The sequence below is a fragment of the Aphelocoma coerulescens genome, chromosome 15 (assembly GCF_041296385.1).
Source record: "Aphelocoma coerulescens isolate FSJ_1873_10779 chromosome 15, UR_Acoe_1.0, whole genome shotgun sequence".
In the NCBI taxonomy this organism is placed as follows: Eukaryota; Metazoa; Chordata; class Aves; order Passeriformes; family Corvidae; genus Aphelocoma; species Aphelocoma coerulescens.
The window spans coordinates 6188342-6209811 of record NC_091029.1 but is presented as its reverse complement, the minus strand read 5'-3'; the positions used below and the strand labels follow the sequence as shown (position 1 = coordinate 6209811).

The 21470-nt window shown below is 42.3% G+C and overlaps 1 protein-coding gene across 6 annotated transcripts in view; it reads left to right on the top strand.

Moving 5' to 3' along the window:
• GALNT9 (polypeptide N-acetylgalactosaminyltransferase 9) overlaps positions 1–21470 on the top strand; it is a 259514-nt gene that overhangs the window by 104917 nt on the left and 133127 nt on the right. For 5 of the 6 annotated variants that reach the window (XM_069030886.1, XM_069030890.1, XM_069030892.1 and 2 more), the window contains exon 2: positions 19702–20007. In XM_069030886.1, the coding sequence (XP_068886987.1) occupies positions 19775–20007 (233 nt within the window). In that variant the 5' untranslated portion in view covers positions 19702–19774. Of the gene's footprint in view, positions 1–18947; positions 19032–19701; positions 20008–21470 lie in introns of those variants that run through there. The other variant, XM_069030887.1, reaches the window with a different exon arrangement.

The following is a 21470-nucleotide window of genomic DNA, read 5'->3' as shown; positions in this document are numbered from 1 at the left end:
GGGCAAGCATTTGCAAGTAGGAAACTGAGGAGGGGGGAAAACCTAGAGGAGATGTCTGTGTTTGTTCTGCAAGTCCACAGCAGATACAGGAATGCATGTTAGTTTTCATGAATCACGTGCTTTAACCAGATTGCTGGTTTAATGCTAGAGCAGAGCCAGGCTGTGGTGGGACCCTGCAGAAGTCTGCAGGAACTCCTGTCACACTCTTTTTTTGGGGTGTCACTGCTCAGCTGTGTCTCAGGCTTTTCCTGAGCACAAATATAACCCAGAGGGTGAGTCCATGAGAGTAGCCTGTACCTGCTGAGAGCTGCAGGATCAGACAGGGATGGGGAGGCAGGAGCTGTGTCTGCAGCACCATTCCTTCCCAGGCCCCTTGGTTTGTGCCAGTCCTACACTGAGCAAAGGCTCAGTCCAGGTCATGGTTAATTATGAGGTAAGTGTCCCTTTTGATTAAATTTGATGCTTTTTAAAGACTTCAGGCAAAGCATGAGATATGCTGGGACCCTGAAAAAAAGAAAACACACACACCCCCCTCATGTCCATCTTTAAAATGATATGAGTAGTGTATCTGATTTATGAAAAATGTATAAATGTGACTTGGGAACAGCTTGTGCTTTCACACTAAATAAAAGGAGAAGACAGAAGAGGGAACTTGAATGTCTGTGAGCATACTCATGTATACAAATGACTGTCATAAATCTTTTTGCATGATTGCTTTGCTTTGTGGCATCTCTTTGGGGAGTTCTGCAGGGGAAAAAAAAGCCCTGCAGTTTGGGAAACTGGAAAAAAAAGCACAGAAGAAAATGGATTTGCTGATATAATTATGCAATTCATCTAGAACATATTTGGTCTGCTAATCAGAACGGAAGGGAAAAGCCTAGGCAGCGCTGTTGGTTTAAGGGAATTGAATTAAAAGACCAAACATCCTGGGTGAGACTGCTGCAGCCTCAAGAGACATGCCTGGCTCTGGAGGGAGTTGGAGACAGAACCCTGCAAACCCTGCTGCTGTCTCCTGACTGAGGAAAGGAAATGCTTTATTCTTGCAAGGTGGGCTGGGGAGAAAACAGATTTCTCAGCTGGTATAAATTTGCCTTGACGTTGGTGCTTGCTCACATTACCTGCAGCTGTGGTGCACAGCATCCTCAGCTGGGTCTAAAGTCATTCCTGATTGTGATGCAGCTCCATCAGCCTGGAGTTCAGGGTAGGATGCAGAGCTCCCCAGAAAGGCAGGAGCAGTCTGGGAGAGCTCATGTCCCCCGGGATTAGTGCTGCCATGGCCACAAGGGATCCTGGACCCGAGCTGAGGCTCCTCTCTGACTGCAGCAGCTCTGCCTTGCTGAGTTCCTCACAGCAGGACTGCCCTTTCTCTTCAGGCTGCAGGGTGATTCTTAGTGACCCTTCTGGTGTGTGAAGAAGAAGAAAGTGAATGAGATCGTTCAGAAAGATGGCAGAGAGAAGAAATGAGCAGAAGGACAATGGAAAATAAACAGGAAACTGGTCATGCCCGTCTAATGTGGTCGATAGTGTTGTGCTTTTCCAGGAAAGCTCTTCTGCAGAGGGGAAGGTGTTCCTTAGCAGACCCAGGCTAAGGAAGTGTGACTGGCAGCTCTGTGCCTTGTTCCTGCCTCTGACTGTGTGGTCCTGATTTGCCCTGAGCTGTACATCTCACTGCTACTTGCATATAATCTTGCTGGGGACCAGGGTATACCTGAGAGGTATTTCTGCAATTATTAGTTTGTAGAGGAATGCCTGTTAATTGGCTGGGCTTTTGCATGCTTGTGAAATAGTTAAAGAATGTAGAAAGAGTATTAACAGTTATAAATAATATTGATAATTAAAACCCCCTATTAAATCTACAATAAAGTGTCCCCCAAAAGTATATTTGGATAGCAAGGAAGGATTTACTCTGATGGTATTGAGGACTTTCCAAACCATGGTGGTTGTGATTTTCTCTTCTGTGAGAGGCTGTGTGCATGTGTGATAGAACAGCTCAGAGCAACACTCATGATGGGCCCTCGTGCCTGTCCTGAAATGACCGTGAACGGTGCCAGCAAGTTCAGTCAAGCTGATCTGTCCTGTTCCTCCTCACATCAGCCATCTGGCTGCAGAGCCTCTGTGCTGTGCCTGACCAGCCAGCTGGCCATCTGCACATCCCAGCCTTCAGACCCCTCAGCTCCCTTGGACCACTGCTGCCTTTGGGGCTTGAAGAGCAGCTCAGACTTCCAGGAAGGTGCAAGTCCAGAGAAACTCCTTCCTTTATATTCAGTGAAAAGAGCAGTAGCCACATGGAAATGCCATTGCCTTTTTGTCCTGTCATTGAAGTGTCATGCAAAAGGGAAGAAAAGCAAAGATTACAGCAGAGTTGTTGTTAGTATGGGGGAAGCAAAGTCCTCAGCTGCTACGCGCTGCTGTGGTTTTATTTTTTTTAAGGAGCTACTTATACTAAAAGCAAAAATAATTGTCTTTGATAGATATTTGTTCCTTGCAGTTGAAAGCCTCTTGAATTTTGAAAGCCAGCAGAGAGTCCCTTTGCCTTCCTTCACAGAGTTTTTGAAGTAACCAGTGAGATTCATGTTGAAAAGGGAACCCAGGACCTGTTCTGTGGTTTTCTCACGCTGTGCTCAGTTCCTCCATCCGCAGCATTTTTTGCTCTGGCAGCTCCCAGCAGAGCCAGGCCTGGGCTGACTCCCATTAGCATGGGCAAGCAGAGCCAGCTTTGGTTCATCTACCAGGGCATTTGTCTGAGACCTTTAAATTCTCCTCTAAGTCCCAACTGCAGCTGTTGGAAATCTGTCTCCCCTCTGCCTCTCTGGCAAAAGGAGCACAGCCTCTGAAGGACTTGAGTAAGGACAGGCTACCTGTGAGCAGCCACCTCCTGCAGGAAGCAATATTTTGGCCCAGAGGCTTTTGCTAAAGGGAGGGGACCACATCCCAGTGCTTTGTAGAACAGAGTAACAGAAGAGAGGGAGGGATGTATCTTGCTGTAAATGCCATCCTGTACTCTTCTGAAATAATCTTTGATAACTCAGAGAAAGGTGCAGCTGTGCCTTTCATTGAGCAGCGATGAGTGTGGTAGAAACTGCTTACCCCTACTTATGCAGGCTTTTCTTTTACATTAATAGCCATCTCTCTCCCTGGCTGGGCTGCCCAGGGCTCACTCAATTCCTGTGCTCAGCAGCCAGGATGGAAACTGTGCCACCAGCAGTTCTTGCTGCTGTCATCCAATTTTCCATGGGGTGTATAACATTAGCAGCTGGATGCAGCAGGATTTGGTGGGTTATTTCCCTGCTCTGGAATCTGTCTAATCTGCCCTCTCCTCAGGCCTCCCTGCATTGTTATTGGGAGCCAGGTCTGCTGCAATTTTCCAGGCAGAGGTTAATGGGATAGATTAGCATTTTATTACTATGATTATCTTATTGTTCTTTGTGTGACACTGACCTAGAGTTTGCAATGCTGCATAAAACATAAAGGAGACATGAGTCCCACCCGTAAAAATAATCTTTAGATTAATGCAAGCCTGGTCCTGCAGGCACTTGGGAGGCAGTGTGCTTGTTCCCATTCTCTTTCCCAGGCTGTTACTGGGAGCATGGTGCTTGTACCAGCTTTCTCCAACAAAGTGCCTTCTATGTGGCTCCTCAGAGGTAGATGCAGCATAATTAGGAAGGGAATTAAAAAGGTTTCAGGAGGAATTTTCTAAAGCTCCCAAGTCATTAAGGAATGCAAGCAACAAAGTAATGGAGTGACCTTTGTGCTCTTGAGGGCTGAGATGCTTCTGAAATCCCACTTATTTCTGCTTGGGGCCTGACACAGCCACTGTCAGTTGCTACACTGCTTGTGGAGCGCATTGGTCTCTGCCCTACACGGTGTTTACCCTTGCTAGCTTGCACAGGCTCTGGAGGACAGTTCACCACTGTTTCCCTTGGGATGCACCCTTGTGTGCTTTTAAGTCTTATTTGTTGCAAGGCATGCTTGGAATTCCTTGTCCCAGTGCTGTGAAAGGTGACACCTTTGAGCACAAAAGCTATTATTTCAAAGAACAACAAAAAATCTGCCCTCAGTCATTCACCTGGCCACTGTCCAGGACAGCAAGTGCCCTTGGTGTGTTCAAGGAGCTCAGGGTTGAGACCTTCTTCAAGTGGCACCACTGAAGCCTCTGAATGAAAGCCCAATCAAAGGTGTCAGTTCAGCTGCTAAGCCCATTAAAATGTCTATAACATTTTTGTCAAGGTAGTAGAAAATACTAATTGCCTACTTCTACTGAGAAGTCTGTATTTTAATAATTTTTACCATCCAAAGGCAGTGTCAGTATATTCCATCATCTGCCCTGAAAACAGATGCCTCATGCACCAGAGCTCTCCATTTCCCCACTCATCCCTTGGCAGGGGAGGGAAACAGCCACAAGCAGCTCTTGCTGCTGCCATCCCATGTTCCATGTGGGGCGTGCCATTCGCAGCTGGATGCAGCAGGGTTTGGTGTTCTGATGGGCGGGGGTGGAGGGCACTGCAGGCTCCTGCATCTCCACCCTCAGGCAGTGTCTGTGAGCCTCTGGTCACACACCAGACATTGTGGGGAAGAGCTGTCATCACTCACAGCTCCTGGGCCAGTTGGGAGCCCAAAGATGCTGCTCTTCCAACCTCAAGTACAAAATTATGTTTGTTTTTTTAAGATTACCTAAAGCTGATTTTTTTTTTTTTTTAATGCCCTACCATGGACAATTTTTTCCCCTTTTGGGTTTTCTTTTACCTCTTCCTAAAATTCCTGACTGGGGAAACATCTCAGTAGCAGATATGAGTTTCTCAGCAGTTTGAAGCACTAAATTGAGGCTTAATTATGGAATTAAGAGCCTGACAGTATCAGGGCTGACTACATTTTGGTGTCTTAGCATAATATCATAAACTAAATTTTATCTAGTGAGTTATAAGACATTAACATCTCATTAAGGATGAACTCTTTACCCCACAGAAGCCTGCAATGGCACTCATGTTGTTTCCCAGTCTGTGAATCATCCTGGGATGATACTGCTGGCTCTGCTGTAGACTGGATAGACACTGCTCCAAACAGCAACTGCATGTTTGAAACTCTTCTCCAGATACTGCTGCCTTCTGTTCTTCTCAGAGGGGAGTCAAAGGAACCAACCAGGAAAAAAAGAAATTTTTTTGAACTATTATTTGAAAAACAACAACACTTAATTAGCATGCAGATTGAGGGTCACAGACCATTCCATCTCAAGCAATGGTTTTCAGACCCCTTTAGAGACAGGGTCTGGAAACCTACCAAATGTAAAGCCATTGGACCTATTTCCCACTGGATTTACTTCCATCTCTGCACAAAAAGTGCAGAATCCACCCAGAAGTAGCAGAGTTTTGCATATGTTCAGATGACTGTGTAGTGTCAGGGCAAAGAGAACATGACCCCATATTTCCCTTTGGAAGACAAGAGATCACAAAATAGGAATGTGGTGTGGTTCCTGGTTTTGCCTTGCTAAACCCAGTGTCCATGTCATGTTAGTTTGGAAGGTTGGTACTTACTTTACAACCCTCTGCCTCCAGGAATCCTGTGGGCTGGGAAGAAAAAACCTGCCAGAGACAGGACTAAACTCTGCAGCAGATAATGCTGCAGCTGTTGATCATGGATGCAAGAGTGATTATTTTTTATTTTTTTAAAATTAGATAAAGTAATGGTTGTTTTCCTCTAATGAAAGAGATTTGTCTTTTCACTGAACCTCCAGCCTCCCAATCAAAGTTTTTTTGCCCTGTTTTTAATTTTTTTTTCTTCCCCTTCTTTTCCCCTTGTGCAATCAACAACAACAGATCAGGTCTACAGCAGTTTGATGTTTATAAAGTGGTCCAATCATAGCTTCACTTCTGGGCAGGAGTAAATAAATTCATCAAGCAGTTGATGCTTTTGTGCTGCTGTTATGATAAATGTTGCCATCAATTATACCAGTATGCTCAGACTGCAAGGAGCAGAACTAGCTGCACATGCTGCCTGAGAGGAATGACAACAAGACAATTCGTGTTCCCTCTCTTTATGCTTTGTATTCACAAGCATAACTCTCCAATTATACTAATTTGTTTGTTTGGATTAGCTGATGGATTTAGAAATGTTTTTAGTTAACACTGGAGCATAACACACATTAATATTTTGGCAAACATGACATAATTCTCTGTGTTGGGCTGGAATCAGTGTAGTCTCTGTGATGCTGGGGTTTCACCAGCTCCATGCCTTTGGAGTGTGCTGAGGGAGCAAACACCCCTCTGGCTGGGACCTGCTCACTGCAGCACCAAGAGAAATCCAGATGTCACCAACATGGGATCTGGTACGTGGCAGCATTTGGGAATCACCTGACTTTGGATTCCTCTAGAAAAAATGGTACCAGTCCCCTTACTGAAGGTGTTTGTTCATTCATGGCTTTGAGGAGAATGTAGGGGGTGGTTTTTAGGAGATGTTGTGTTGTTTCAGCTCAAGACTGGCAATAACAAGGCAGTAACTGGCTTTTGTTTGGTTTCAACATTGGTTCCGGTGCCCTCACTCTGTCATTCCTATGTGGTGTTTAGCAGAGTCTTTGCATGATGTGTTTGCAAAAGATTTGTTAGAGAAGTGGAAACCAAACTAGCAGTAAAACCTAAACCATATTTAACATTATTTAAGGCATCCTTTCTTTGATCATAAACTGTGAAGTTGAAGTCTTGCATGAATTGTAGGAAATTAATTAATTCAACAGAGAGTTCCCTTTCTTCCTTTGAAATTAATAAACAGCCAGTGCCTTTCAGAATTGGACATTGTCACTAAAATACCAAGAAAAAAGTGCATCTTCCAGCTCAAAGTAGAAGTAAACATACAGCATCTGCTTCTTGTGGCCCAGAGTTCAGCGTGTTTATTTGATAACTGGAGTTTTAAAATTAAGCAAGTGCATATGGCCCCCATAAAAATGGCTGCTGAAACATTCCTTACTTGAATTCTATATTCCTAGATTGCCTGCATGCAGCAATTAAATCCAGAAAAGAGTTCTGTCTGTGGTGTGCCATCCTAAGAGCTTTATTTGCCATGTCTGCTCTTGTCTTTAACCCATTCTTTTCCTGATCAGATGCTATGGTGGGGTAGCTGTGCCCATGTCAAATAGGCATGTCAAATACCTCTTTAATGGACACTACTGGCATGAATTTCAGATCTTTGTGCAGGTAGGTTTAGGTCAAGAAATAGGCAATTCTTAGCATAGCATCAAAATCAAGCTTCCCTTTCTGTCTGCCTCAGTACCTCTGAGGAGACAACATAAATGACAATCTGGTCTGTGTAAACAGCAGTTGTTATTTGTTATACTCTTGGCAAAAAGCAAAATAATGGATCAAAACCATTGCAAATTGATGTTACTCTAAGAGGTGTGAGGCCAGGGATTAATCCACTAGTGCAGCTGTGAAGACAGCCCTGAAAAGGACCAGAGATCCCTGTGTGCATGAGACTGTTGTGAGCACAGGGAATTCATGCAGCTGGTTCTCTGTGGCTCAGCCAACTTCTCTGATCCAGCCAGGACAAGTGGTGACTTCAAGGAAAGCTCTCTGAGAAGAGGAGTGCAAGTTTTCAAACTGGGAGTGGGATCCTCTGTATGTCACCCATCACACGTTCAGCAGTGTGCCAGAGCTGGTTTGTTACAGTGCAGCACCTGGGTCGTGGGCACTGGAGCATGAACTGAAAAACACAATATGCAACATCCTTATTAAACACAGCCTGAAAGGAGGAAGGCTGGGCCCTGTAATCTATTCTGCAGAGAACAATCGTGTCAGGGTTTGTAAATGACATTTACAAATGATTAGAGGAATGCTGTGCTAATAGCATCCAGACAAAACAATTCTCTGGAAGATAAGGAATGGGTTTCAGTCCTCAGAGCCATTCTTGGTCTGCAGCAAAAGGATTTTGTCTTTTTAAAAGCATTTCTTCCACGTATACATCTGCCTCCTTATCAAGGATTCAGGCTTTCAACTAGCAGAGTTCTGAGTTTCTAAAGAAGGTGCTTTTTTGTGTTTGCAAGTTGAAGGCTGGTTGTGGGCATCATTTACTCTGTTGTCCTGCTGGCTACTTCCTGATCTGCTGTAACACAAATAACAAATGCAATTATGTCTGGATAAAGCAAGTATCTGATTTACAGCCTCTGCTAAGGAAGCAGCACAAGTCCCCTCGTGCTGCCCCAGGCTCAAGGGCTGCCCTCTGGATGAGGTGGGCACCCTGCTTTCCTTAGGTGGGACAGGTGGGCAGCAAGTAAGTGAAGGTCCTGACTGATTTTTCAGATTAGAAAAGCCCATCTTACACTTTCCTGGGCTTCTGTGTGAGTGTGTAGTGCTGGGGTTTTGTGATCAGAGCCAATATGGAAAAGGGTTTTCTGATTCCTCACAATTCCTCATGTTGCAATGATGGATTCTAGAAATAAAACAACTACATTCCAGTGCCACCAGCTCTGGGCACCTGTAAGTGTAGCTGCTTTGGTGGACAAAGATTGAGTTTGCATGAGTTCCTTTGCACCCTCTAATACCCCACTTCTCGTTTTGTGCAGTAGCTGTAGAATGTTCTGGGCTAACCAGTCTGCTCCTGATGTAATTGTAAGGAATGGTGACAGAATGGTGACACATGAAAAAGAAAGAAATCAATCAATCTGATTTTGAAGAGAATTCCTTTTTCTTGAGTGAATTATCTGTGGAGCCAGAAAGTGACAACCCATGTAGGTGGTCCAGCAAGTTGCCTTGCCATGAGTTTATGAAGGGCTGTTGCTTCCCAGACAGACCACCCACCACCACCATCCTCCCCCCAACTCCAATTTTGAGAACTGAGAAATTCTCAAAATAGTACTGAATACCAATGCTGTTTAACTGAAGAAGAAAACCTTGCTACAAATAAAACACAAGCAAAAATAACAGAGGCACAGTGTACCTCATGGAAGGACTTTGTAAAGTTTTCTTGGCTGAGACACCAAGGAATATCACAGGGACTCTGCGTTTCCAGGGAAGCTATTTTAAGTTATTGTGGAAGAGGCGAGTGTGATTTTGTACTTCCATTTCCATCCTGCATGACTTCTTGTAAACAGGCACGGCTTAAACACAGATAATTGGGTGAAAAGGGAAGAAAGTGGTGTCTCTTTATGTACAAGTAATTGCTGTCACATCCAGGTACTGCTGAGACAGAGAACAAGCTTTGTTCTATAATTGCTGTGCAGCTGTTGCACTTGCCCAGAGAGGGGTGTTTTATATTTCCCTTGCAGGACTTTCAGGAGCAATGCAGAGTGGGCTGCTTGGGCGAATCTCTGGGCTTGGTCTCTGTGGATGCCTCAGTTTCCTTTATGGCAAGGCAGCACATCCTTGAGGGAGATGTGGCACCTTGTGTTTGTACCTTTGGTCAATGGGGACGGATTGCCACATCCTCACCTGTGGTTAAGGTGTTTTTGAGGTGTGTTTTTCATTCAGTGTGTAACACAGCTGGGAGTTTCCTGTGCAGTGAGCTATGGCAGTCCCTGGTACATCACATAAACAGATTTATACTTCCCCCAGCTTTCTGCTCTGGCCACTGTTAGCAGAGTACTGAGACAGCTCCTGCAGGGAGGGACCAGACAAAGGGAACAGCCTTGCAGGGAACCACGGCTCCACACTGCAGCTGGGCGTGAGCTGCTCCACAAAGGGAGCCAGGCAGGTAAAGAAAAAGCTGTTTTGAATCTCAGACTGATTGTAAATGACGAGTTATCAGGGAGCATAAAGAAGGAACCACTGTACCTTTCATAACACCGATACTCTTTGTTAGACTACAGACAAAAGTAGGCTTTGACTTGAGACTGCAGGAGAATACAAGATGAGAGCCTGTAAAGATGGAACATATTGATCTTCCCTTTATCTTTTCAAAGCATTCCTCTTTTGTCTAGGGGTCCTGTTTTTTGTACAGCATGTCCCCATCTTCCAATATTTTGTGCATTTCAATGCACATGTTTTAGGGAAATACATCATTAATGTTTTCTGTAATCAAAATCTTTTTTAAACTGAATATTTTTGAGTGATGAAACACATATATTTTCAAACAAAAAAGTTACTTCGAATTGAGATAGTAAAACCAGGTAGGTTGCTGGCCTGGCATGAAAGCACAGTTTCATGTTCCTCACTGAGGGTATATTGATTTATATGAACTAAACATCTTTTTCTCTAAGCCCCAGATCAGAGTGGGTTGTTTTGAAGCATGCTGTCTCCTATAAACTTGAAAAGGGAAGGCTTCACTAAGGAGAATGGAGATATACAAATAATTGGCTTGTTTATTCCTTTGTTGATGAAATCAAAGCATTGGTAAAGAGAAATATCCAGGCCAAAATGAATTATTTAAGCTTTTTCACTAATATATATATATATATATATATATACACATATGTATATGAAACTGAAAGTTCTTCAGGGTCAGAATTGGCCCACTTCATGTCAGGGCATCATTTATAAAAGTAGAACTTGAAAGTGCGGAAAAATGTGAAAAATTTGAAACAAAGCTACCCTTATAAAGTTTATTTGAAAAAAAAAAAATCCTACTAACAGTTGCAGTAAATTCATATGGCCCATTTTGGGGTGCCTGACGTCTGTTTTTCAATGGATGAAATCCCAGGTTAGCCAAGCCCCTCCTCCCCACGTGTCTTGAGCACAGAGTGCTGTTCAGTCCCTCCCATGTTGTGACAACACAGGAATGGGCCACGGTGAAATTCCAGGAAATAAGGGTTGACTAATGCTTTCTAATAAAATATAGTGGTGTAATACAATAAAACACACACAACCATTATTCAAGGTGCAAACCTTTAGAAAAGCTCTTATTTTTTTTTTTTTTTCAGTGAGGAAACAATTGAATCTGTCCCAAATCAGCTTCTTAATCCACAGCTGCTATAAATCAAAGAAGAAGAGAATTAAGTTTCAATTGACTTTCCTGGCTTTGAGCATCAAACGAGAATAGCTTGAAAGATGGGGGGAACTCTGCAATTTAAAATTCAAATGCCTTGCCCTGGTAAGCTCACCAGAGTGCAGCTGAGGGTGCTGTGGGGCTCCAGCAGATCAGATCCCCTCTGCAGCCAGGTGGCTCAGCTGGGGGATGACAGCAGAAAGGGCACAAAAAGTAGGACTTGCAAATACATAAATGCTGAACAATTCCTTGTTCTGCACAAGCCTTGCTTCCCAAAATGAGAAGTTATCAGGATTGAAGCCATTCAGAGTGTCAGATGTGACAATGGGACGCATTCATTCATCTGAAGACTAAAAGAATATTCTACACCATCATTTTGGAGGGTTTTCTTTCTCCCATTTCTTCTTCTCTTATTTTAAGTTTTTCTTTCAGCTCAGTACAGAATGTTTGGGTTTCTTTTCTAATCATGTGAGTTGCCTCATGAAAGTAAAAATAAATAGAGTGCCACAAGCTTTCTATCTGAAATTTTTTCGGAGTTTTTAAAGGAACCTAATAAATTACTGGATTTCTTTCTTCTTTTCAACAAGGAAGAACTTTGTTTTTAAAAACCTTTTTACTTCTAAAAGCAACAGAGAATTCATAGGTCTGAGGAGCTGAGTACTTTGATTTTGCTCTACTTTGATGGAAAATGCAAATTTACCCTCAAATCTGGTAAATCTGAGAGGGGTATTGTTTAAAGTCTATGCAGGTATTTACAGTCAGTTCTACAGTTTGTTTGCTGGAATTTCAGTGCTACTTTAAAATATCACCTGTTATTGTCCTTGTTGTTTTAATGGACCATTCTAGAGGGTAGTAGAGTTAACTACCAGCATTTGTTACGTGCCAGCTCCATTCCCAACGTTTGCCAACAGAAAAACACACAGAGAAAAACTCCTCTTCTGTTTTGCCTTCAGCATGATCCTTCTTTCAAGTTTGCTATAAATCTGTGTAAAGTGATATTGATTGGTTTCGGTGTCCTTGCTTGAAAGGCTGGGGCACCTTTTCATTTTGGTTTGATGTTATGGAAAGGTTACTGTGTTCCAAGGTTGTCTCCCACTGAAGTCACGCTGGGGAAGTGCCTGGGGCTGTATCCTGAGCTGATGGAAACTGGAGCAGCTCCATTTACTGCTGCAGGATCAGGCCATGGTGTGGAAAATGCTAGAGGCATTTTAAAAAGCCATGAATCTTGGGATTTATTTGTGAATATCAATATTAATATTGAATTAAGTAAAAATGAAAAAGAGAAGGAATTAGCATGAAAGAGCAAAAGAACTGCAAGAAGCAAACAAACAAACATTACTTTTTAATTGGGTTGTGTATTTTCTAATTCCCTTTCTAATCCAGTATAAGCAGCTGGCTTGTGACAATGAATTCCCCAAAGACTAAGCAATTTTCCCCTAGCATACCAAATTGTGTCCATCATGGCACTGCTTAGTGTCTTCTTGGCTATCACATCTAGATTTTTCATTCCATTAAACAAAGGGGTCTTGTCTTCCCTCTTCTCTGCACCCCAGAATCTCATTGGGGTAAGAATTTTTTATAGAATCATTTAGGCTGGAAAAGTCCAACCATAAAACTGAAGTATCTATTACAGGATTTACTGTGGTTTAGAGGAGTGCATAGAAAGGTGTTCAGGTACTTTTCTGACCATTTTAAGACACCATCAGGTTTGCTGCAAGTTCACATCGTGCAGGTGAGGAACAAGGTGATGGAAGATTTGGCTTAGAACAGTTGTGTGTGCCACAAAAATTTGAGGTGAATTTGGGGTATGTTTATCTTAGTATTGGGCTTGTCTGCATATCTGCAGCATGCTTTGGAAAGCTGGGTGAGCATGAAAGAGAATACATTCACTGATTCTGAAATAGATTTTTCTTAAACTGAAGGTTTTACCTGGCAAAGGTCAGGCTTAGAACTGCTTGTTCAGTTCTCGTGTTTGAATTTGCACTGATGCTATGTACAATTAGTGGCAATTAAATGAATTAACATTTTCAAGGCAGAGAATTTTCTCAACACCGTCTGCTCTTGATATCCAGCTCTTCCAATTCCATTAGTATGAGTGTTATGTGGCAGCCTTCACTTATCTAATTTTAGAGTAGGCTATTTAAAGAATAATCTGATGTATTCATTTATGTCATATATAGAGTGGATTTTATGAAGATGCACTGTTCTTATCACTGCTGCCTATCACTTATCCTGCCTGTGTATTACATGTCAGGTGGAAGCAGCCCCCTGTCCCATTCAAGACAAGGGTCCCTGTTGTAGATAAATGCTCCATTCAGGCACTGAGAACAAAAAATTTAGCAAAGTGCCATAGTGGAGAAAAGAGGACTGTAAGATACATACTGAAGGATTCATCAACAGAATTAATTTAATTGTAATCAGTAGTTGCATCTGTGACCAGTTAAAGCTAGGAGTAAAATGTGTTCTGTGAACATCACTTCTGGCTCCATTACAAGATTAAATTACAAATTTGCACTTTAAGCCTTTCTTACCCTCTGTTCCAAACCTGACTTGTGAACTCGTGCTTGAAAAAGGTGTGCCCCTTCTGAAGGCTTCCTGCATATTACTTCCTCAAAGCAAACCTGCAGAACATTTGCCTGGGCAGGTAATCCACTTCACTTGCCTCCAGTTAGCCAGGTAACAGTGGCACCTAGTCTGGATTGGGCTCTGGAGCTTTGGGATGATCTGTTTATTATGTGAGTCTCTTTTCATAGTGCACTGAATGTTGTCACCACAAGAAATACATTATTCTTCCTATGCCATTCTGTCTTTTTTTGGCTCAGGTGCCAATTCCTCTGAGGCCCCTCTGTGCAATACCACAGCAGTTCCCTGTGCACATACTGACCTCAAAAATCTTTAAGATTTGGAAGGAAACCAGCTTCAGTTATTTTAGCTACAAACACATCAGATAAAATTGAGATCTTCATTAACTTTTATTCTTTATTTTTTGCCCATTCTACCCTAGACTATTTTGGCAAGTCCGTTTGGATTCCTCTGTCTTCACCTGCCTGCCTCTAGTTTCCTCCTGCTCTAATCCACTTCATGTCATGGTGTCCTCCTTCCTGTGCTCAGGAAGTTGCAGTATTTCATGTGACAGACAATTACTGTTTCAAGAGAATTCCCCTAACCTTTTGTCAAAAGTTGAATAACCCCAGTCTATCACTGAGCTATCCCTTAGTGTTTTCTCTGGTGGGGAATTGTACTAATTGTGTTGAACAAAGTGTGCTAACAGGCAGCAGTGCAGCTCCCTGCAACACTCTCTGTTAAATAGCAGCTGAAACCCCAGGATTTCAGGTCAAAGCAGGGCCCTGCTAAGCTCAGTCCAGCCATGTCCTCCTGGGATCTCTGTGCCTGAGGGGTGGAGGGCAATACCCAGCACCAACAAAACCCTTGCTCAGGGCTGGGCAGCCCAGACACTGCCTGCTGCTCATCTTTGGTTTATGTCAATCAAAAGCAGGTCAATGGACATTAAAGGATTTAATGTCAGGATTTCTTTTGTGAGCTGATACCACTGGATGTGTGTTGGATATAATATATAATAATAAACAACAAAAAAACTACAGACCTGATCCATTTCACATTTCCTATAGATCAGTGGAACGTGATCCATCCTTTATGGCTGGTATTGTCTGTACCACAATCAAGCCACCAAGGCAAAATATCTCCCTGTATTTAGTATCAAAAGCAGCAAGTGATCTGTGTCTGTAATTATATATCATGATGTAGTGGCTGATGACAGGCACAGTATGGAATGCTTGGGAGCTTGGCCAGAGGCTTTGATGCTGCAGTTTCACCGGGGAGTGCTTTGCTGAGAAATCGTTTTCCCTCAAAATAAGTAAATATATAAATAAATGAAGCTTTTCAAATTCATAGCCCAGAGCAAGATTAATTAATAGGGGAAAATGCTTAATCTATGTGCTCACCACAGAATTAATGAATAATAGAGAATGTCTTCCCAGCATCTAGAGCTAAAAGGGTGATGAATATGTGTGCCTGTCATACCTCCATGTCTCTGCCTACCTGCAGCTCCCCTCACCATTGCACTTTTTGTTGCACTTTTGGTGCCTCCTAACAGATCCATTGGTTTTCCTTGTTTTTCTTGGTTTGGACTTCTTTTTGTTTTAAACTCCATATGGTCTCTAAATCAATTGAAAGGGAGATTAATAACAGCAAATTCTGTCACTTCCCTTATGGCAAGCTGTCCCCAGTTTTCAGATGGAGAAATTGAAAGCTAGAGAAGTTGTGTGGTCTGGAACAGGAAAAGACAGAACTGCTCTGAGAGTATTTGCATAGTCCAATACAGTCTTTTCCTACTGACTGGCTCATTTTCAAGTGTGTTAAAAAAATCCCCAAAAAACAAAACCCTCAAAAAACTCTCTCCAAAACTGTTAAATTGGACTTTGCCCTTTACTGGGAATATTAGGGAATCCAACCGAACTAAGTGAATGTGGTTTTGTCATCCTATTTCCATCTGTCAAAGCTCCTCACTGGCTTAGTTTTAGGATGGAATTTCATCATGCATCAGCCTTTCACTTTTTCTTTTTTTAAGATGAAATATTTTAAAAATACATTGAAGAGTTTAATGCTAGAAATGTTTTGGTTTCTATTTAAAGATTCTGAACATCTCTGTTAAAGGCAGATACAAATTGTACTAAATGTTCTTTATTACTCATACATACTCTGTCCCTGTGAAAAACATCATACATCAGAGGCAGCAGGGATTCTTCAGATTTGCCCAGTGACAAGGCACCATATAGCTATTCTTTGCTAAAAATGTCAATGTCAACTTTATTTGCCAAAACATGTTTTCTTCTTTCAAGCTGCCAGTTGTTGTTTCAAAATAAATGGAATCTAAAAATCTCATTATTTTTATTGTTTAAAGCCAGCATTGGGTGCAGCTCCGGGGGTCAGAAGGTAACAATACTAATTTACCCAGGTGCTGCTGCACTTAGAATATTTAATCTCTTAGGACTTTGACATGATGGCTGGCTGTGTTTCTTAAGTTTGTTGTGAAGATTTTGCTGGAGGGCCAGGCAGCTCTTAATAATGTGCATCAAGACAGAGACGAGTAAGTAATGAATATTGTATGAGGTTCTTTTCCTACCAGAGGATCAGCCTGGACAAATACCTGCACAAGTCCACAAGCCTGCTCCTCCTGTCAGAATTGGGACTGCTACGATGATGGCCAAGGATTAATGTGCCCTACTGGATTCAGTGCAATTCCAGTAGCAAAATATTTTTAGCTATTCTAAGCCAGGGATAATGTTCAGCTTTTTCATAGGCTTTCAGCTGGATTGGAGAGAGAGCAACATCCTTCCAGCTTTTTGGTGCCAGTGAAGAACTCTTACATTCCACGTGTATCCAAGAAGGGGCTTCACCCCAAAGCCAGCCCTGCTGTTTTAAAATGCTGTCATAGAAAACTTGATCTGGACAGCGTTTCCTAAAATAATATCTGATCAAATACTAATAAAAGACCTGACAGGAAATTGTGCCACCATAAGGTTGGCTGTTTAAGAGTAAAAGTGGAAATGAGACAAATGGATTCCAAGGAGGAACTGAGGATCATAATCCACAGATGTCACTGACAGAGCTGAAAATTGATTTGCTCCTGGAATTAGGAGCATCATTCATGAATTTTTTTTTTTAAACAGCCCTACCAAAAAGCAGTCTCTGATTTAAAGGCTGTGCAGTGCATGAGAGCAGCAGAAGGAACATGCAGAACCAGAAGACAGTGTTGGTCCGTGTGAAAAGTAGAAATCTCAGCATGCAAACAGCCTAGCCATTGTTTAGGATTTTGTAAGTTTTCTGGCATCAGGAATAAGTAAAGATGGATTTCAAGGAGTATAATGAGGTAATTTCTATATCTGTAATAGCTGGATATTAAGTTACATTTATATATCTCTTGCACATTTATTTTCTTTATTGCAACTCTCATAAACATAGAAGCTGTCCTTGAAAGCTTCCCTGATTTATTTCCACTGTGAGTCTCTATCTTATCACAGCAACTCTGAAATTCCTTGCAGTAAGTTATGGTGATGATCAAAAACATCACTCTGCAGCTTAGGATCCCAGTGCAGCAGCTGCCAGGCAGGTCCCAGCCACCTTCCCTTTTCTGAGGTGCAGGTGGGCTGAGCCTCTCTGTCATCTGGGGGAGACGAGGTGCTCAAGGATTCTTTTTCTCTTGTTGCATGGGTAAATCTAAGTCCCTGCAAGTAATTTTTTGATCATGGTGAATGGTGATAATCCTCTCTTAGCAAACAAGCACCTATTCAGGAATTACAGTAGGAGATAATAATAGGAAATGGATGGAGGACTATGCAGTTGGATTTCAAAAAGGTAGCTCAACTCAATTCTTATTAAAATTGGTGAGAGCTGTAATGTTTATAAATTAGAGCTTTGAAAAATGTAAGCATGTGGGTTGAATATTTTAGTCTTGGTGTTATTTATATTCGGTTTTTACAATGACAGGTTTATTGGGGGTTTTAATGTGCGTTTGGGTAATTGCTGAGTTTTATCTGTATGCTTTTACTGCAGGGTGGTCATCAGCACAATCTCACAGGCATGAAAGGAGCAGATCTGCTGGCAATTGTGTTTTCTATTATAAATTCTCTCTGCAGGGTCAACCTGTAGCTTTAATGCAACAGGAAGAAGATAAAAGCAGTGCATATTTGTGTCACAGCCACAGGTGTTAGAACACAATGTGTTCAAATGTATATTTGAAGAACTGTCCCATGTGCAAGTGGGCATTGCTGCAGTTTTAGAAGGAAGCATCCCGAATTCCATTTATGAAACTTCTGTGTAATCTTATTAAGTGACTAATACAGCCAAAATTAAAAGGATATATATAAATATATTACATATATATATATAATTTCTGAAATGTGTGTTCAGATTTTAAGGCATCTCATTTCATTTAGAACCATCCTCAAGATGCATTTAAAATTCAGCACCTCCAGGCTGATCTTGTGCATACTTAATCCCTGTGTCATGCCCACTGCTTTGAGCAGGTCTGCTCATTATGAGTGAGTCTTTGCACACTGTAATTGTGCCCCCACTAACAAACGCTGCTGGCGTGGTGTGTGCAATAAGTGTAGCACAGAGGTTATTTTACTAAAGCAAACACGTTCAGCCTGGCCCAGCCACAGCACAGCGTGTTGTCATTCTGCCCCACAGAAAGCAGAGCTGATCAGGGTCAGGGCTGTCCAGTCTCCACACACCTTCACTTTCTGAGCCAGCACTAAACGCTCCCAGTGCAGGATCACTGCACAGACACCACTCATGGCTTTTGGGCTTCCAGCCTTGTTAATGCAGTGAAGTGGATAGCAAATTCCTCTCTCACTTCTCTGCTTCCAGTGACGGGCACTGGGTCAGCTGTGAATGTGCCCCAAAGCCTCAGCATCCACAGGAGCACAGTTGAAGCCTTGGGAACCTGGAAGCATCTTGTTGCAAGAGGAATTATTTACTGTGGGCCTTCTCGTGCACTTAATTCCAGCTTGACATCACCTCCCAGGCTGCAGCAGCAAAGGTGACAGGCTGGTTGGAAACATCTCCAGCGTGAGACAGCTGAGGCTTCCTCATTTATTTCTCTCCTAACTTGTGCAAAAAGCTTCATGCAAACGTCGTGTTTGTGCAGATCTCATCTTACAGAGCCTGCTGGAGCTTGGTGAGCAGGGGCTGCACAAACTCTGAACTGAACCTGAGGGGCTGCAGTGCCCCTTTGCAACAGGGTGAGGGCCTCAGCTCTGTGTGGATGGGTATTCAACAGATCTGAGACTCTGCTGGCTGGTTTTGTTGCTGTTTTCTTCTAAGTAAGTAGAAAAGTAGAAAATGAAGCAGAAAAATGTTAGGCTATATTAAAACTCTAAGCAAAGTGCTAGCAAATGCAGCTGGGGTTTCACTGGGAAAATGGCAGGTGATGTCTGTGTGTGAAAAAATACAGCTGGAATCTACACTGGCATAATATTTTGTCTGTGGTGTCTTTTTCTTTCTTTAAAGCTGGTGTTCAAATACTTTAAACATCAAAGTCTTCCCTTCTACACATTATTCATTCTTGCAAATGTCTCATATCATGCAGTAGGATGATCAGAAAGGTATGTCTCTTTAGATATGGTAAATCAATCTTGTCCTTTTGGAAAAGTGGTTGGGAATGATTTTATGGTTATTAACTTGAATTCAATATTTTTTTTCAACCTAGACTTTTTAAAATTCAAAAAACTTTCGAGCAACTTTTCAATCATCCTCTTCTTGCCTTTTCTCAAAAGTAAAATCTTACTTTTTTGTTTCATCAGCCAATTCCTTCATCTCCTTTAAAATGAAACTCAACATAAAACACCTCAAAGAAAATTGAAACTCACTGAGTTTCTGAGCATGCACCCACCATACCTGGGACTGAAGGCATGATGCCTCCAAGGGTTCTGCCATAGGGATGGCACTTCAACATGGTCTCTTCTAATACATTTTTCTGAGGACTTTTGGGGAAAACTGGAACTTGAGAATTCTCCAGATGATGGTGGGTATCTTGGTCATACTCAGTTGCTGCACAATCTACAGATTTCAGCAGCTGGCTAAAACAATGTGTATTGGTTGAGGTTAGTAGCTCCAAATAAACTGAGGTCAGATTGACTTGGAGTCTGCTGCCTTGAGGAGCTGCATGATAGACTCTGCAGATAATGGCTGTAAAATGGATGCTTTACTAATTTTCTTTTCAAAATATTTTAGTTCCATGTTGCTTTCAATTAAACTTTCTGTCTCATACCTCAGTAGCTAAGTAGAACAGGATTTTAAACGCAGAAGCAGCTGAAGTTTTCCTCTGTATCAACATCTTCGTGCCAAGATGGAGCATTCTGCAGTAACCAGGAGTCAAAAGAAGCAAATACAACTGTTGCAAGACCAATGTTGTACAAGACCAAGCACAGCTTCAAGGAGAGCCCCAGACAACAGCAAGGCTTGGTTTCACATGCTGCTGCTACCATTACAGCCTCAGCTATCTGACAGCCCAGTAGCAGCTCAGAAGTGCCCCAAGGCAATAAATCATCTTTGCTGCGTTTGGGGAGATGCCTGTGGCAGGTGGGTATTTCAGAGTGCTGACTGGCTTTCCAGAGCCCTTACCTCTGGCTCTTTGACATCCCCTTCATCTGCAGCCAGCTGTCCTTTGTCCAGGTGTTCCCTTTGGCTGAGCACAGTGGGAGCACAGCCATGCAGAGTGTGGTCACCTGTGGGCTGACATTTGAATGCGAGAGAGAGAGAGAGAGAGAGAGAAACTGGATTTGTGGTTTGGAATGGGATCCCAGCATTGCCTCTGGCTTGTTCCATTGATTGAGAACATGCTAGCATTGCCTTTCCATGATCTCCATTTGTAGGATGGGAAGAAAAACTGGAGCTTGACCCTTTTGGGCAGGAAACAGTGGCTTCAGCTCAGTGCTGTTTGTGTGAAAATATTTCAGTGCCTTTTTTGTTTGGCTCCAAGGAAAAAATAATATACCATGAAATTTGATCATGAAATTTTTCCAGAAACACTTCTGCTGTCCTTCAGTCAGCTCTAGTATGTCTTTTGCAACTTGCTTTGAGATGTCTGAAGGAAAAGTGAGCTATACAAACTAGCTACTATTTGAGTGATACTGGGTGAGGTTTCAGTCATGTGAGCATAAGTCTGTGGTGTGTACAGAAGAATATGAGAATATTTTAAGCTGACCATTTAAGAACATTTACTTAGGTCAAAAAGTGGTTTCCTTTAGCTAAGCCAGTCATGGGTGAAATCATGTCTGTGAAAGCCAGTTTAAAACTGCAGTGGTGCAAAAAATCCTCATCAAAACTTGGGAAGTTCTCTGAGAAAGTTGAAGGTGTTTTACAAGCCTTGGGACAAACTATAAACTCGTGTCAGAATCCAAACTGAATTCTTGTGGCCAGCTTGTGAACTTGGGGTTGATAATGGAAAAATGGATGTAACAGATTCTTAACCATATCAAGACCAGCAGGTGTTGCTATAATATATTAAATGCTGTGGAGCCATCAAATAAGCTGCACTAGAGCATTAGTTGAATATTTTCTTAAACCAAATGGCTATTTGCTAGGAAAATGTAATGCTGTGAGAGATTTACAATAAAAATACTACTGAAATAATCAAAGCACTGGAAAAATTCCAATTCTGAGCTGCTTCTGCTCAGGGACTAAGAGAGTTTTGCTATACCTTGAGTGAAAGATCTGATCCTGCACCTAAGGCATTATTTGTGTTTAAGAATCCAGTAATGTAGGAAATAACTAAATCCTGGACATATTTCCATAGAGACACACCTGTTTGGAAGAGATGACACTGCAGAAACTTGTGGCATCTGCTTCCAGGGATTAGATGATGGTGAAACTCCAGTCTAGTTTTTTTCTGCTTTGCTGATCTCCTCAATGCAGGTCTAACTGGTGATCCTGAAAAGACAAGGGAAGAATTCCTCTAGGACAGAAACACATCTTCTCAAAGAAACTGTACCCTCAGGGGCCTTGCAGAAGGTGAGCAGCAGGAGTGTCAGAAGTAGGACCAG